The 14,564-nt window shown below is 34.5% G+C and overlaps 1 protein-coding gene across 1 annotated transcript; it reads right to left on the reverse strand.

The window, feature by feature from the left end:
• Positions 1 to 7,436: 7,436 nt before the first annotated feature.
• On the reverse strand, positions 7,437 to 12,488 carry LOC133546413 (large ribosomal subunit protein mL46-like). Its single transcript, XM_061892211.1, has 4 exons — positions 11,837 to 12,488; positions 8,374 to 8,575; positions 8,130 to 8,300; positions 7,437 to 8,065 (listed from the first exon to the last, which is right to left on the reverse strand). The coding sequence occupies exons 1-4, from the start codon at positions 12,098 to 12,100 to the stop codon at positions 7,824 to 7,826; spliced, it is 879 nt and encodes a 292-aa protein (XP_061748195.1). The 5' UTR covers positions 12,101 to 12,488; the 3' UTR covers positions 7,437 to 7,823.
• Positions 12,489 to 14,564: the final 2,076 nt, after the last annotated feature.

The raw sequence follows: 14,564 nt of genomic DNA on the forward strand, positions 1-14,564 counted from the left end.
TCACAAAGTTACGGTAAAAGTTGGAATAATTTTGATGCTCATTTAATTTGAAGATACATTTTTTTTTTAAATCGTTAAAACAGACACAAAACCGAAAATAAAAATAAAATTTAAAATACAAATAAAGTAAATAAAAAGCACACATTTTTTGTGTTTTATTTGATTGGGTGTCAGTTATTATTATTAGTTAAAATGTGCCGACAATCATTTTCTTTTGAGGGTTCATTTGAACATTGATTTGAGATATGAGTTTACCTTTATATCAAAATTTTAATTAGATGAAATTAAATGAAAAATCTAATTAAAAAAATGAACAAAAATAAAATTAAAACAAAGGATAACATCAAAACTGAGATTTTCATTCAAAATAAAAACATTTCATAAAATTAAAATAATAAACCAAAATTTTAAGTAAAATTAAAACATAATTAAAAAACTTGAAAAATAAGGTTTTAATTTTAAAAAATAATAATTAAACAAAAATAAACATTAACATTAAAAAATTAATAAAACAATTAAGATTTTGGGGTGGAATTCTTGAGACACAGAATATTTGAATTTGTAGCAGTTTTTTCACAAAGTTACAAGATTAATAAAAACAAAAATGAAAATAAAAGCATATTTTTGGGGGGAATTGTGACATACAATGTTTGAAATTGTAACAGTTTTTTTTACAAAGTTACGGCAAAAGTTGGAATAATTTTAAAACATGTTTAATTTTCAATAGCATTAAGCTGAATAAGAAAATAAATAAAAACAGAAACAAAGCCGAAAATAAAAATAATATTGAAAATACAAATAAAGTAAATAAAAAACACACGTATTTTTTTGTTTTGTTTGATTGTACGTTAGTTATTATTACATTAGTTAAAATGTGCTAACAGTCATTTAATTTCAAGGTTCATTTTGAGATTGATTTGAGATATGAGTTCAAAATAAATAAAAAAAATAGATGAAAAATAAATTGAAAAGTTAACTAAATTAAAAGGAAAATAAAAGAAAACATCAAAACTAAGATTTTAATTAAAAATTAAAACATTTCATGAAATAAAAATGAAAACCAAAAATTGTAATTAAAATTAAAACATTAATAAACAATATTATAAAAACAGGAAAAAACATAAACAATAACATTTTATTTATTTTTATTTTTTAAATGATAATACAAAAATTAAAGTAAAAATTAAAATTAATATGTTAATGAAAATAAGATTTTGGGAGAGATTGTTAGGACAAAGAATATTTGAATTTGTAGCAGTTTTTTCACAAAGTTCGGGTAAAAGGTGGAATAATTTTGAGGCTTATTTGATTTTCTAATTTTCATTATTAGTTAAAATGTTTTAATAGTAATTTAATTTCAGGGTACATTCAAACATTGATTTGAAGTATGAGTTTTCAAAATATCAAAATAAAAAAATTATATAAAATGAAATTAAAAATAAATAAACATTAAATGAAAACAAAGAAAAATAACAAAAACTAAGATTTTAAATAAAAAGATTTTAATAAAATTCAAATGAAAAATCCTAAAATTTAAATATAAATTATAACATTAATCAAAAAATGATCAAAAACAGGAAAAAACATAAAATATAAGATTATTATTTTTTTAATTATACAAAACTAAAAGTAAAAATAAAATTACAAAATTAAGAAAAATAAAAACTAAATTGAAAATAAAAGCATATTTTGGGGAGGGGTTGTTTTGACATAGAATGTTTGAATTTGTAGCAGTTTTTTCACAAAGTTACATCAAAAGTTGGAATAATTTTGAAGTTTATTTAATTTTCAATAGTATTAAACTAAATAAGAAAAATAAAATAAAAGCAGAAACAAAAGCGAAAAGAAATATTAAATTAAAAAAACACTATCCTAAAATACTATTTATAACATTTGCCAGCTCTTAGTGGCGTTCTTTTGTTTTTTTTAAATAATAATAATTTGGAGCAGTCAACATTAAAACTTTCCAAACTTTATATAAAGAGATAATATTTATTATCAAATATAGAAAAAAAACTGTTTATTTTAATAGGCTAAATGATGTAAAGCAGGGGTCACCAACCTTTTTGAAAGCAAGAGCTACTTCTTGGGTACTGATTAATACAAAGGGCTACCAGTTTGATACACACTTAAATAAATTGCCAGAAATAGCTAATTTGCTCAATTTACCTTTAATAAATAAATCTATATATTAAAAAAAATGGGTATTTCTGTCTGTTATTCCGTCGTACATTTTTTTTCCTTTTACAGGTTTTTTGTAGAGAATAAATGACGAAAAAACACAAAATTGAACGGTTTAAAAGAAGAGAAAACAGGAAAAAAAATTAAATTAAATTTTGAAACATAGTTTATCTTCAATTTCGACTCTTTAAAATTCAAAATTCAACCGAAAAAAAGAAGAGAAAAACTAGCTAATTCGATTCTTTTTGAAAAAAAATTGAAAAATAATTTATGGAACATCATTAGTCATTTTTCCTGATTAAGATTAATTTTAGAATTTTGATGACATGTTTTAAATAGGTTAAAATCCAATCTGCACTTTGTTAGAATATATAACAAATTGGACCAAGCTATATTTCTAACAAAGACAAATCATTATTTCTTCTAGATTTTCCAGAACTAAAATTAAAAAAAAAAAATTCAAAAGACTTTGAAATAAGTTATTAATTTGATTCTAAGGATTTTCTATATTTGCCAGAATATTTCTTTTATATTTTAATCATAATAAGTTTGAAGAAATATTTCACAAATATTCTTCGTCGAAAAAACAGAAGCTAAATTGAAGAATAAAATTAAAATGTATTTATTTTCTTTACAATAAAAAAAAAAAAATACTTGAACACTGATTTAAATTTTCAGGAAAGAAGAGGAAGGAATTTAAAAGGTAAAATGTGTTTAAAAATCGTAAAATCATTTTTAAGGTTGTATTTTTTCTCTAAAACTGTCTTTCTGAAAGTTATAAAAAGCAAAGTAAAATAATAAATGAATTCATTTAAACAAGTGAAGACCAAGTCTCTACAATATTTTCCGGCATAGCTCGGGTTGCAGGTTTGATTCCCGCTTCCGCCATCCTAGTCACTGCCGTTGTGTCCTTTGGCAAGACACTTTACCCACCTGCTCCCAGTGCCACCCACACTGGTTTAAATGTAACTTAGATATTGGGTTTCACTATGTAAAGCGCTTTGAGTCTCTAGAGAAAAGCGCTATATAAATATAATTCACTTCACTCCAAATTCCATTTGAGTTTTGTCTCTCTTAGAATTAAAAATGTCGAGCAAAGCGAGACCAGCTTGCTAGTAAATAAAATAAATTCAAAAAAATAGAGGCAGCTCACTGGTAAGTGCTGCTATTTGAGCTATTTTTAGAACAGGCCATCTGGTCCTTACGGGCGACCGCGGGCACCGTGTTGGTGACCCCTGATCCAAATCATTGTTTACCCATCCATCCATCCATCCATCCATCTTCTTCCGCTTACCCGAGGTCGGGTCGCGGGGGCAACAGCCTAAGCAGGGAAGCCCAGACTTCCCTCTCCCCAGCCACTTCGTCTAGCTCTTCCCGGGGGATCCCGAGGCGTTCCCAGGCCAGCCGGGAGACGTAGTCTTCCCAACGTGTCCTGGGTCTTCCCCGTGACCTCCTACCAGCTGGACGTGCCCTAAACACCTCCCTAGGGAGGCGTTCGGGTGGCATCCTGACCAGATGCCCGAACCACCTCATCTGGCTCCTCTCCATGTGGAGGAGCAGCGGCTTTACTTTGAGTTCCTCCCGGATGGCAGAGCTTCTCACCCTATCTCTAAGGGAGAGACCCAAACTCATTTCGGCCGCTTGTACCCGTGATCTTATCCTTTCGGTCATGACCCAAAGCTCATGACCATAGATCGACCGGTAAATTGAGAGCTTTGCCTTCCGGCTCAGCTCCTTCTTCTCCACAACGGATCGATACAACGTCCGCATTACTGAAGACGCCGCACCGATCCGCCTGTCGATCTCACGATCCACTCTTCCCTCACTCGTGAACAAGACTCCTAGGTACTTGAACTCCTCCACTTGGGGCAGGGTCTCCTCCCCAACCCGGAGATGGCACTCCACCCTTTCCCGGGCGAGAACCATGGACTCGGACTTGGAGGTGCTGATTCTCATTCCGGTCGCTTCACACTCGGCTGCGAACCGATCCAGCGAGAGCTGAAGATCCCGGTCGGATGAATCCATCAGGACCACATCGCCTGCAAAAAGCAGATGATGTGGTCCTGATAATGCCACCTTATCGTGGTAGAGGAGTTTGCGTGTCCCAATGATCCTAGGAGCTATGTTGTCCGGGGGCTTTGTGCCCCCTGGTAGGGTCTCCCAAGGCAAACAGGTTCTAGGTGAGGGATCAGACAAAGAGCAGCGCGAAGACCTTTATGAAGAAGAAAAAGCATGGACCCAGATTTCCCTCGCCCGGACGTGGGGCACCGGGGCCCCCCTCTGGAGCCAGGCCCGGAGTTGGGGCACGATGGCGAGCGCTTGGTGGCCGGGCCTGTTCCCATGGGGCCCGAAGAGGCAACGTGGGTCACCCCCCCATAGCAGGGGCCATAGAGGTCGGGTGCAAAGTGATCTGGGCGGCAGCCGAAGGCAGGGCACTTGGCGGTCCGATCCTCGGCTACAGAAGCTAGCTCTTGGGACGTGGAATGTCATTGGAGACCTTAACCCCTCATTAGACCCCTAAGCTCTAATGAGGGCCCCACACACACAAAAAAAAGCAGAGTCTTCCCCCGAGGATGCAGGTGCGTCGGTGATTGGGGGGGAAGTCCAGGCCGACCTTCACACATCAGCTGCATGACAATCAGTTTGGTGGCGTCAGCAGGAAGAGACCAGCCGGCCGCAAATTGAAAAGATGTGTTGTGGGGACAGATGTGACACGCGGGGGGGGAAAAAAAGGAGTTTAAATGGTGTCAGCTCACCTCTGAATGGAAAAGCTCTTGTGGAAGGAAAAGATGTTCGGTGCGCAAAATGAGAAGAAGCAGGAGATGACAATCTCTCTCTCTTTCTCTCTTTTCGCAGTCCAGCAGGCGTGCAAGTACTGCCATCTAGCGGCGGCGTCCTGTCACGACACGACGGTCAACATGTCTGAGCTTGCAGCAAAGATCGCCCACCAGGGGGCGCAGTTTGCACATTATCAGTGTGTGGCGATGATGTTTGTTTCACTATATTTTTTGGGACATTGTTTTGTGGGGAGAGTTAAAAAAAATTAATTCAAAATTTTGTGCTGCATTTTATGCACTTTTTTTAAACCTTGATGTATTTATGTATTTTCATTTTGAACCAGAATGATTTATTAGGGTTAAAAAAAAATAAAAAACGTCTATTTATTTTCTACCGCTTATTGACTTCAGGGTCGCACTGGTGCCTATCTCAGCTACAATCGGGCGGAAGGCGGTTTACACCCTGGACGAGTCGCCCTCATCGCAGGGCCTACACAGATAGACAACATTCACACACTAGGGCCAATTTTAGTGTTGCCAATCATCCATCCATCCATCCATTTTCTACCGCTTATTCCCTTTTGGGGTCGCGGGGGGCGCTGGCGCCTATCTCAGCTACAATCGGGCGGAAGGCAGGGTACAGCCTGGACAAGTCGCCCCCTCATCACAGGGCCAACACAGATAGACAGACAACATTCACACTCATATTCACGCACTAGGGACCATTTAGTGTTGCCAATCAACCCGTTACAAAAAAAAAAGGGTTGAATACTATATTTTTTATATATATATATTTTTTTTTTTTTCATTGTATATTTAATAACTTATTTACTATTAAAATAAGAATTTCTTTTTTTTTCTTTCTGGTTTTTAATTAAAAAATGTAAGTATTTAATTTAAAAAAAATCTCATTTACTTATAAATTACCTAAAGATACAAAGAAAAAGTGCTGTCAAACAATATTTACCTATATTATAATCAGACAGTTTAAGTGTAATTTATTTAAATATGTTTTGGATAAAAAAAATACAGTTGAAATATAACCAATTGCTAAGATACATGATTATTGTTTATTAAATAACACCAAGTGTTTGTTTTTTTGTATTTATAACATTACATAGGATATTGCTTAATTGTTTATTATTTTGAAGTAAACAATTTAAATACATGAATTTCAGTTACGTGTGTGTGTGTGTGTGTGTGTGTGTGGGAAATGTTTTATTTTTTATTATTTTGAAGTAAAAACTATTTAAATACATGAATTTCAGTTACATACATACATATATATATATATGTATGTAACTGAAATTCATGTATTTAAATTGTTTTTACTTCAAAAAAATAAAAAATAAAAAATTAAGCAATATCCTATGTAATGTTATGAATACAAAAAAACAAACACTTGGTGTTATTTAATAAACAATAAGCATGTATCTTAGCAATTGGTATAATATAGTCACGAAGACTCATGGATGCAAAGGATTCTGGGTATTTGTTGTGTTGCGTTTATGTTGTGTTACTGTGAGGATGTTCTCCCGAAATGTGTTTGTCATTCTTGTTTGGTGTGGTTTCACAGTGTGGTGCATATTAGTAAGAGTGTTAAAGTTATTTATATCACAACCTCCAGTGTACTCTGTGTCACCCAGTATGCCTTGCAGTCGTGTACATGTATCTGCGGAAGCCACACATACAAGATGTTGCTGGACTGGCAAGAAGTCTGTACATGACGGAGAAGGCGTTAAAGGCAATGGCTTCATGGCACGCCCTTACTACTGTTATACGGGTGACCACCAGGGGATATTCTCGAAAATGGTTGCAGCTCCCATTGTCTTCTTTATTTTGAGAAACGCGTCAAAATGTAGAGGGCGCTAAAAGTAAAGCCCTCAATATTGTTGTCCGAGTGAAAATCGAAGAATGTTGACCTCAGGTGATGTCCGGATGAGACTCCGAGAACCGTAATCCCCCTGTAAAAATCGGGGGCGGGGGGGTTTTGGATGCTCGCGGGGTGTATAATATAGCCTGAAAGAGTCATGGATGCATAGCATTCTGGGTACTTATTATGTTGTGTTTATAATGTGTTACAGTGCAGATGTTCTCCAGAAATGTGTTTGTCATTCTTGTTTGGTGTGGGTTCACAGTGTGGTGCATATTAGTGAGAGTGTTAAAATTGTTGATATCACAACCTTCAGTGTACTCTGTGTCACCCAGTAGGCCTTGCTTCCTGGCACGCCCTCATTACTGTTACATGGGTGACCACCGGTAGATATTCGCGAGAATGATTGCAGCTCCGTTCGTCTTCTTCAATTTGTGAAACGGGCCAAAATGGCTCTTTGAGTGGTAAAGGTTGCCGACCCCTAAAATTCATATATTTTTTTTTAATATTTCTGCTTCCCAATAATTATGTGTTGGCTGGTTTTAAACAAAAGTATGTTTTAAGACACATAAAATCCTTTGTGTATAAACAAAAAACAAAACACATATTGGCGTTATTTAATAAACAAACATGTATTGGTTATTCTTGCTGTTTATATTTTCATCCAAAACATGTTGGCTGTTATATTTTTACATTACACACAAGAAAATATAATTTCAAATCACTAATCAATTCCTTATTTTAACGAATAAATATTTAAGTCATATATTTTCAAACCTACGTTGAATGCATCACCAAAATGTATGGAATTATTTTGTACAAACCAGAATAATTTCCTTTAGGTGAGGCAGAAAAAAGTGAGTGGAAGCCATTCTCAGCGGCCACTTCATTAGGTACACCTGCACACTGAAGATCCATGGATTTATTGTCATTGTAAAAAAAAAAAAAAAAAAAAAAAAGCCGCCATCGCTACGGAGATGTGTCGGCGTGCGTCACAGGCCGAACAGGAAGCGCTCTACCTTGGTGGTGTACGCCGGCTTGAGGAAGCGCTGCAGTTCGTCTTTCCTCAGCCACATGAGGGCGGGGCTTGGCGGGGGCTGGGCGTGGCCGAGGACGGCCTTGAAGAAGAAGATCTTGACCCCCGTCGAGGTGTCGGTCCTGATGGCCCGGGGCAGCTTGTACTTGTAGACGCCGCAGGGGGCGTTGCCCAGGAAGGTCGCCTCGGGAGCGCCGGCTGAGAAGAAGATTTGTGATGATTATCCCGGATGAAAAAGATGGCTGCTGTGTTGTCTAAATACCGGGCAGGGAGGCGAGCGCTCTCTCGGCCGTGCGCCGCAGGGTCTCTCCTTCCCGCCACTCGGCCTGAGGGAGCATCCACAGCTTCTTGTCCCCCACCTGCTGCTCGGCCACCAGGACCAGGGAGTCGGCCAGGCGGCGCCGCAACGAGGTCAGGTCCTGATCCGCCTCGGCTGTGGACACACAAAGACCGGCCGGCGTTGCTTAGCGACGGGGGGAATGCGAGGGGAGTAGGAAGCCACTGACCGTCGACCCTGGGCGCCGGCTGGAAGCTCTTCAGTTTCTGCTCCCACATGTCCTCCAGGTCCTGGGTGAGCACGATCTCCTGGCTCTTGCGGGATTTCTCGTCGTCGGAGTCGTAGCCGTCCGTCTGCATGCGCCGCAGTCGCTCCGCGTCGGCCTGCAGCCGAAGCTCGTGCTCCGACAGGATGCTCGTCTCATACTCTATCTGAACACACGCACGCCGATAATGATTTTCATTATTCATTTTAATGTTATCTATTATTTTTTAAATTATTTTAATTGAGTTACGTTGTATTATTTTATGCGCAGCACTTTGGAAACATGGTTTATTAGTTTTTACTTATTACAGTGTTTTAATTATCATATTTTTATTGTTATTTTATTTTCATTATTTCTTTTTATTATATCTATTATAATAATGATTTTAATTGAGTTACGTTGTGTTATTGTATGTGCAGCACTTTGGAAACATGGTTTATTAGTTTTTACTTATTACAGTGTTTTTAATTATCATATTTTTATTCTTATTTTATTTTCATTATTAATTTTTATTGTATCTATTATTTGTAAATGATTTAAATTTAGTTACGTTGTATTATTTTTATGTGCGGCACTTTGGAAACATGATTTAGTAGTTTTACTTATTAGAGAGTTTTTCATAATTTTTTATTTTATTTTATTATTTTTCATTATTAATTTTATCTATTATTTTTAAATGATTTTAATTGAGTTACGTTGTATTTTATGTGCAGCACTTTGGAAACATAGTTTATTAGTTTTTACTTATTACAGTGTTTTTAATTATCATATTTTTATGCTTATTTTATTTTCATTATTAATTTTAATTGTATCTATAATTTTTAAATGATTTAAATTTAGTTACGTTGTATTATTTTTATGTGCGGCACTTAGTAAACATGATTTATTAGTTTTTACTTATTAGAGAGTTTTTAAAAAAAAAATGTTTTAATTATTAATTTTATCTATTATTTTTAAATGATTTTAATTGAGTTACATTATATTATTTTATGTGCAGCACTTTGGAAACATGATTTATTAGTTTTTACCTATTAGAGAGTTCTTAATTCTTATCTTTGTATTATTTTATTATTTTTCACTACTAATTTTATCTATCATTTTTAATTGAGATGAGGTGGCGACTTGTCCAGGGTGTACGCCGCATTCCGCCCGATTGTAGCTGAGATAGGCACCAGCGCCCCCCACAAACCCAAAGGGAATAAGCGGTAGGAAATGGATGGATAGATGGATTTTGAAATGATTTTAATTGAGTTACGTTATATTATTTTTATGTGCAGCACTTTGGAAACATTATTTATTATTAGTTTTTACTTGTTAGAGAGTATTTAATTATTTCCTCTTTATTATTTTTATATAGTTTTTATTATTCATTTTAATTGTATTTAATTGTGCCAATTATTTTTTAATGATTTTAAGTAAATTATGTTGAATTACTTTTATGTGCAGCACTTTGGAAACATGATTTTTTAGTTTTTACTTATTAGAGAGTTTTTAATTCTTATCTTTTTATTATTATTTTTTTTCATAATTAATTATAATTTCATCTATTATTTTTAAATGATTTTAATTGAGTTACGTTATATTATTTTTACGTGCAGCACTGTGGAAACATGAATTATTAGTTTTAACTTGTAGAGAGCTTTTAATTATTATCTCTTTATTATTTTTATATTTTTTATTATTCATTTTAATTGTATTTAATTGTACCAATTATTTTCAAATTATTTTAATTGAGTTACGTTAAATTATTTTTATGTGCAGCACTTTGCAAACATGATCTATTAGTTTTTACTTGTTAGAGTTTTTAATTATCTCTTTATTATTTATATATTTTTTCATTATTCATTTTAATTGTATTTTATTGTACCAATTATGTTTAAATGATTTTAATTGCGTTACGTTGTATTATTTTTACGTGCAGCACTTTGCAAACATGATTTATTAGTTTTTACTTGTTAGAGTTTTTAATTATTATCTCTTTATTATTTTTATATTTTTACATTATTCATTTAAATTGTACCAATTATGTTTTAATTATTTTAATTGAGTTACGTTGTATTATTTTTTATGTGCAGCACTTTGGAAACATGATTTATTAGTTTTTACTTGTTAGAGAGTTTTTAATTATTATCTCTTTATTATTCTTATATTTTTTCATTATTCATTTTAATTGTATTTAATTGTACCAATTATGTTTAAATGATTTTAATTGAGTTATGTTGTATTATTTTTATGTGCAGCACTTTGGAAACATGATTTATTAGTTTTTACTTGTTAGAGAGTTTTTAATTAGTATCTCTTTATTATTTTTATATTTTTTCATTATTCATTTTAATTGTACCAATTATTTCTAAATGATTGTAATTGAATTACGTTTAATTATTTTTACGTGCAGCACATTGGAAACAGGATTTTTTAGTTTTTACTTATTAGAGAGTTTTTAATTATTTTTATTATTTTTATTTTTTTTCATAATTAATTATACTTTCATCTATTATTTTTAAATGATTTTAATTGAGTTACGTTTGATTATTTTTATGTGCAGCACTTTGGAAACATGATTTATCAGTTTTTACTTGTTAGAGAGTTTTTAACTATTATCTCTTTATTATTTTTATATTTTTTATTATTCATTTAATTGTATTTAATTGTACCAATTATGTTTAAATGATTTTAATTGAGTTACGTTGTATTATTTTTATGTGCAGCACTTTGCAAACATGATTTATTAGTTTTTACTTGTTAGTGAGTTTTTAATTATTATCTCTTTATTATTTTTTTATTTTTTCATTATTCATTTTAATTGTATCAATTATTTTTAAATGATTTTAATTGACTTACGTTTAATTATTTTTACATGCAGCACTTTGGAAACAGGATTTTTTAGTTTTTTCTAATTAGAGATTTTTTTTAATTCTTATCTTTTTATTATTTATTTTTTTCATTATTAATTATAATTTAATCTATTGTTTTTAAATGATTTTAATTGAGCTCTGTTGAATTATTTCTATGTGCAGCACATTGAAAACAGTTAATTAACAGAGATATTTGCTATACAAAATATATAAGGTGGATTTTTAAATTGAGTGTTTAGTCGCCGCCATGAATTGATTCACGTGGACACCAACTTAAACAAGTTGAAAAACTTATTGGGGTGTTACCATTTAGTGGTCAATTATACGGAATATGTACTGAACTGTGCAATCTACTAATAAAAGTTTCAATCAATCAATCAAAAAGCCATTGTAATGTGACGTCACACTACTGCATCCTGTGCTACGTTCCATGACACTGGGAAATTCGAATCTCGTGGAAGGTGTCTGGGCAGGAACCGAATCCTACAACTAATGAATAATGGTGACTAATGAATAATGATTGTAGAAATGTGTAATTGTGTTAATTATCATGTGGCGTAGGACAAACACACCTCCTGCAACAGGTTTCCAAACTGCTCTTCGATGGGATTGCGGTCGGCCGAAATGACCGGCAGCCTCTCCAAACACACCGCGGCCATCAGAGTCCACGGAGAACGTTGCTTTTCCGTCACAACTTGGGTCTGTAAGTCCGACCCGCGAAGGCTTTTGTCGGTGGAAAGCTGACGGAAGACACGCTTGCCGGCTGGCGTGCACCTAAAAGGGGAAATATAACACAGCAGAGGCCGACACGCCGTCCTTCCATAAGGAACCGCCATTTTCTTCTGTGGCGTTCAGTGTCACTACACAAAAAAAAATCCCTTTCGAGGAGACTATTAACACCCGATTATAAAAGACAATTTCCAACACATTTCACTCATAATACACAAACATATTATAATATGTAATCCAAATATCACGTAACTAGATTTTCAAACATATTAAAGCGCTCCCATAACAATTATAAAGTCGAGGTTTTGAAATTTACGAGCCCAAGAATGCATCAAGCATTCTGACATTGTAATTGTGTTATTAATGTAACCGAGGGTTTATATAAGTCGCCTAAACTGTATCACACTACAAAATAACAAACACGGAGGCTCCAGTTTCACACGAGGACCACTTTATTTACGTTCCTTTCAAAAAACCTCCGCTCCACTCTAAGATGACATCATTCCCGTTCTATCTACCTTCAAAATAAGAGCTCAAGGCATATACTGTATAACAGGAACTAAACATAACAAAGAGGCAAACCATAAAAATAGGTTACATTAATGATTTAAAACAGGGGTGTCAAACTCATTTTAGATCATTGGTTACATGGAGAAAAATATACTTCCAAGTGGGCCGAATGTTAAAATCACGGCACGATAACTTAAAAATAAAGACAACTTAAAGGCCTACTGAAATGAGATTTTCTTATTTAAACGGGGATATCAGGTCCATTCTATGTGTCATACTAGATCATTTCGCAATATTGCCAAATTTTTGCTGAACGGATTTAGTCGAGAACATCCACAATAAAGTTTGCAACTTATAAAAAAGCCTTGCCTTTACCGGAAGTAGCAGACGATGTGCGCGTGACGTCACGGGTTGTAGGGCTCCTGACATCCTCGCATTGTTTATAATGTGAGTCCCCAGCAGCGAGAGCTATTCGGACCACGAAAGCGACAATTTCCCCATTAATTTGAGCGAGGATGAAAGATTTGTGGATGAGGAAATTTAGAGTGAAGGACTAGAAAGAAGAAAAAAAGTTTTTTAAAAAAAAGGTGATTGCAGTAAGAGCGATTCAGATGTTTTTAGACACGTTTACTAGGATAATTCTGGGAAATCCCTTATATGCCTATTGTGTTGCTAGTGTTTTAGTGAGTTAAATGGTACCTGATAGTCAGAAGGGTGTGTTGAGGGAAGTCACGAAGAAGCTGCAGCAGGACAGAAGCTCCGCTGATCTCCGGTAACAGGCGACCTATTACCACAATTTTCTCACCGAAAACCGCCGGTGGACATGTAGTCGGGATACATGTTCGCTTGACCACTCGATCCATAGTAAAGCTTCACCTTCAGGGATTTTAAACAATGAAACACTGTGTGTTTGTGTGGCTAAAGGCTAAAAGCTTCCCACCTCCATTTTTCTACTTAATTAATTGAACAAATTCCAAAAGATTCAGCAACACAGATGTCCAAAATACTGTGTAATTATGCGATGAAAAGAGACGAGTTTTAGCCGTGTGTGGTGCTGGGCTAATATGTCCACCCCAACCAATAACGCCCCAAACACGCGTCATCATTCCGCGACGTTTTTACAGCTCAAAGAGGCAAAAATAGCATTTTGGGGGGAAACTTTTGTTTTGAAGGGGTCTTAGCCAACTTCCTGTTGATTTTTGCTGAAGGAAGTCACTTTATTAAATCTAGGTCTAACTCAGACCTACATAGAGGTTTTTGTTTCATGACTCTACGACAATCCTAACGGAAGTTACAAGCAGTTTTGTCTGTGTTTTTTCCTAGGGGGCGCTAGAGCGCAATTTTGATTTTTGGGGTTTGTTTTTTATTAGATGGCAATTTTCGCCAGTCCTGATATGTTTGTTAAATTTGGTGAGTTTTTAAGCATTTTAAGGGGGTCAAATTACAGCTTAAAGAGGCAAAAATGACATTTTTTTCGGAAAATTTTGTTTTGAAGGGGTTTTTGACAACTTCCTGTTGATTTTTACTGAAGGAAGTCACTTTATGAAATCTAGGTCTAACTCAGACCTACATAGAGGTTTTTGTTTTATGACTCTATGACAATCCTAACGGAAGTTAAAAGCACTTGTGTCTGTATTTTTTCCTAGGGGGCGCAAGAGCGCAATTTAGATTTTTGGGGTTTGGTTTTTTATTAGATGGCAATTTTCGCCAGTCCTGATGTGTTTGTTTAATTTGGTGAGTTTTGAAGCATTTTAAGGGTGTCAAATTACAGCTCAAAGAGGCAAAAATGACATTTTTTCGGAAAATTTTGTTTTGAAGGGGTCTTTGACAACTTCTTGTTGATTTTTACTGAAGGAAGTCACCTTATGAAATCTAGGTCTAACTCAGACCTACATAGAGGTTTTTGTTTAATGACTCTACGACAATCCTAACGGAAGTTACAAGCCGTTTTGTCTGTCTTTTTTCCTAGGGGGCGCTAGAACGCAATTTTGATTTTTGGGGTTTGGTTTTTTATTAGATGGCAATTTTCGCCAGTCCTGATGTGTTTGTTAAAATAGGTGA

Source organism: Nerophis ophidion, linkage group LG02 (genome assembly GCF_033978795.1).
Source record: "Nerophis ophidion isolate RoL-2023_Sa linkage group LG02, RoL_Noph_v1.0, whole genome shotgun sequence".
NCBI lineage: Eukaryota > Metazoa > Chordata > Actinopteri > Syngnathiformes > Syngnathidae > Nerophis > Nerophis ophidion.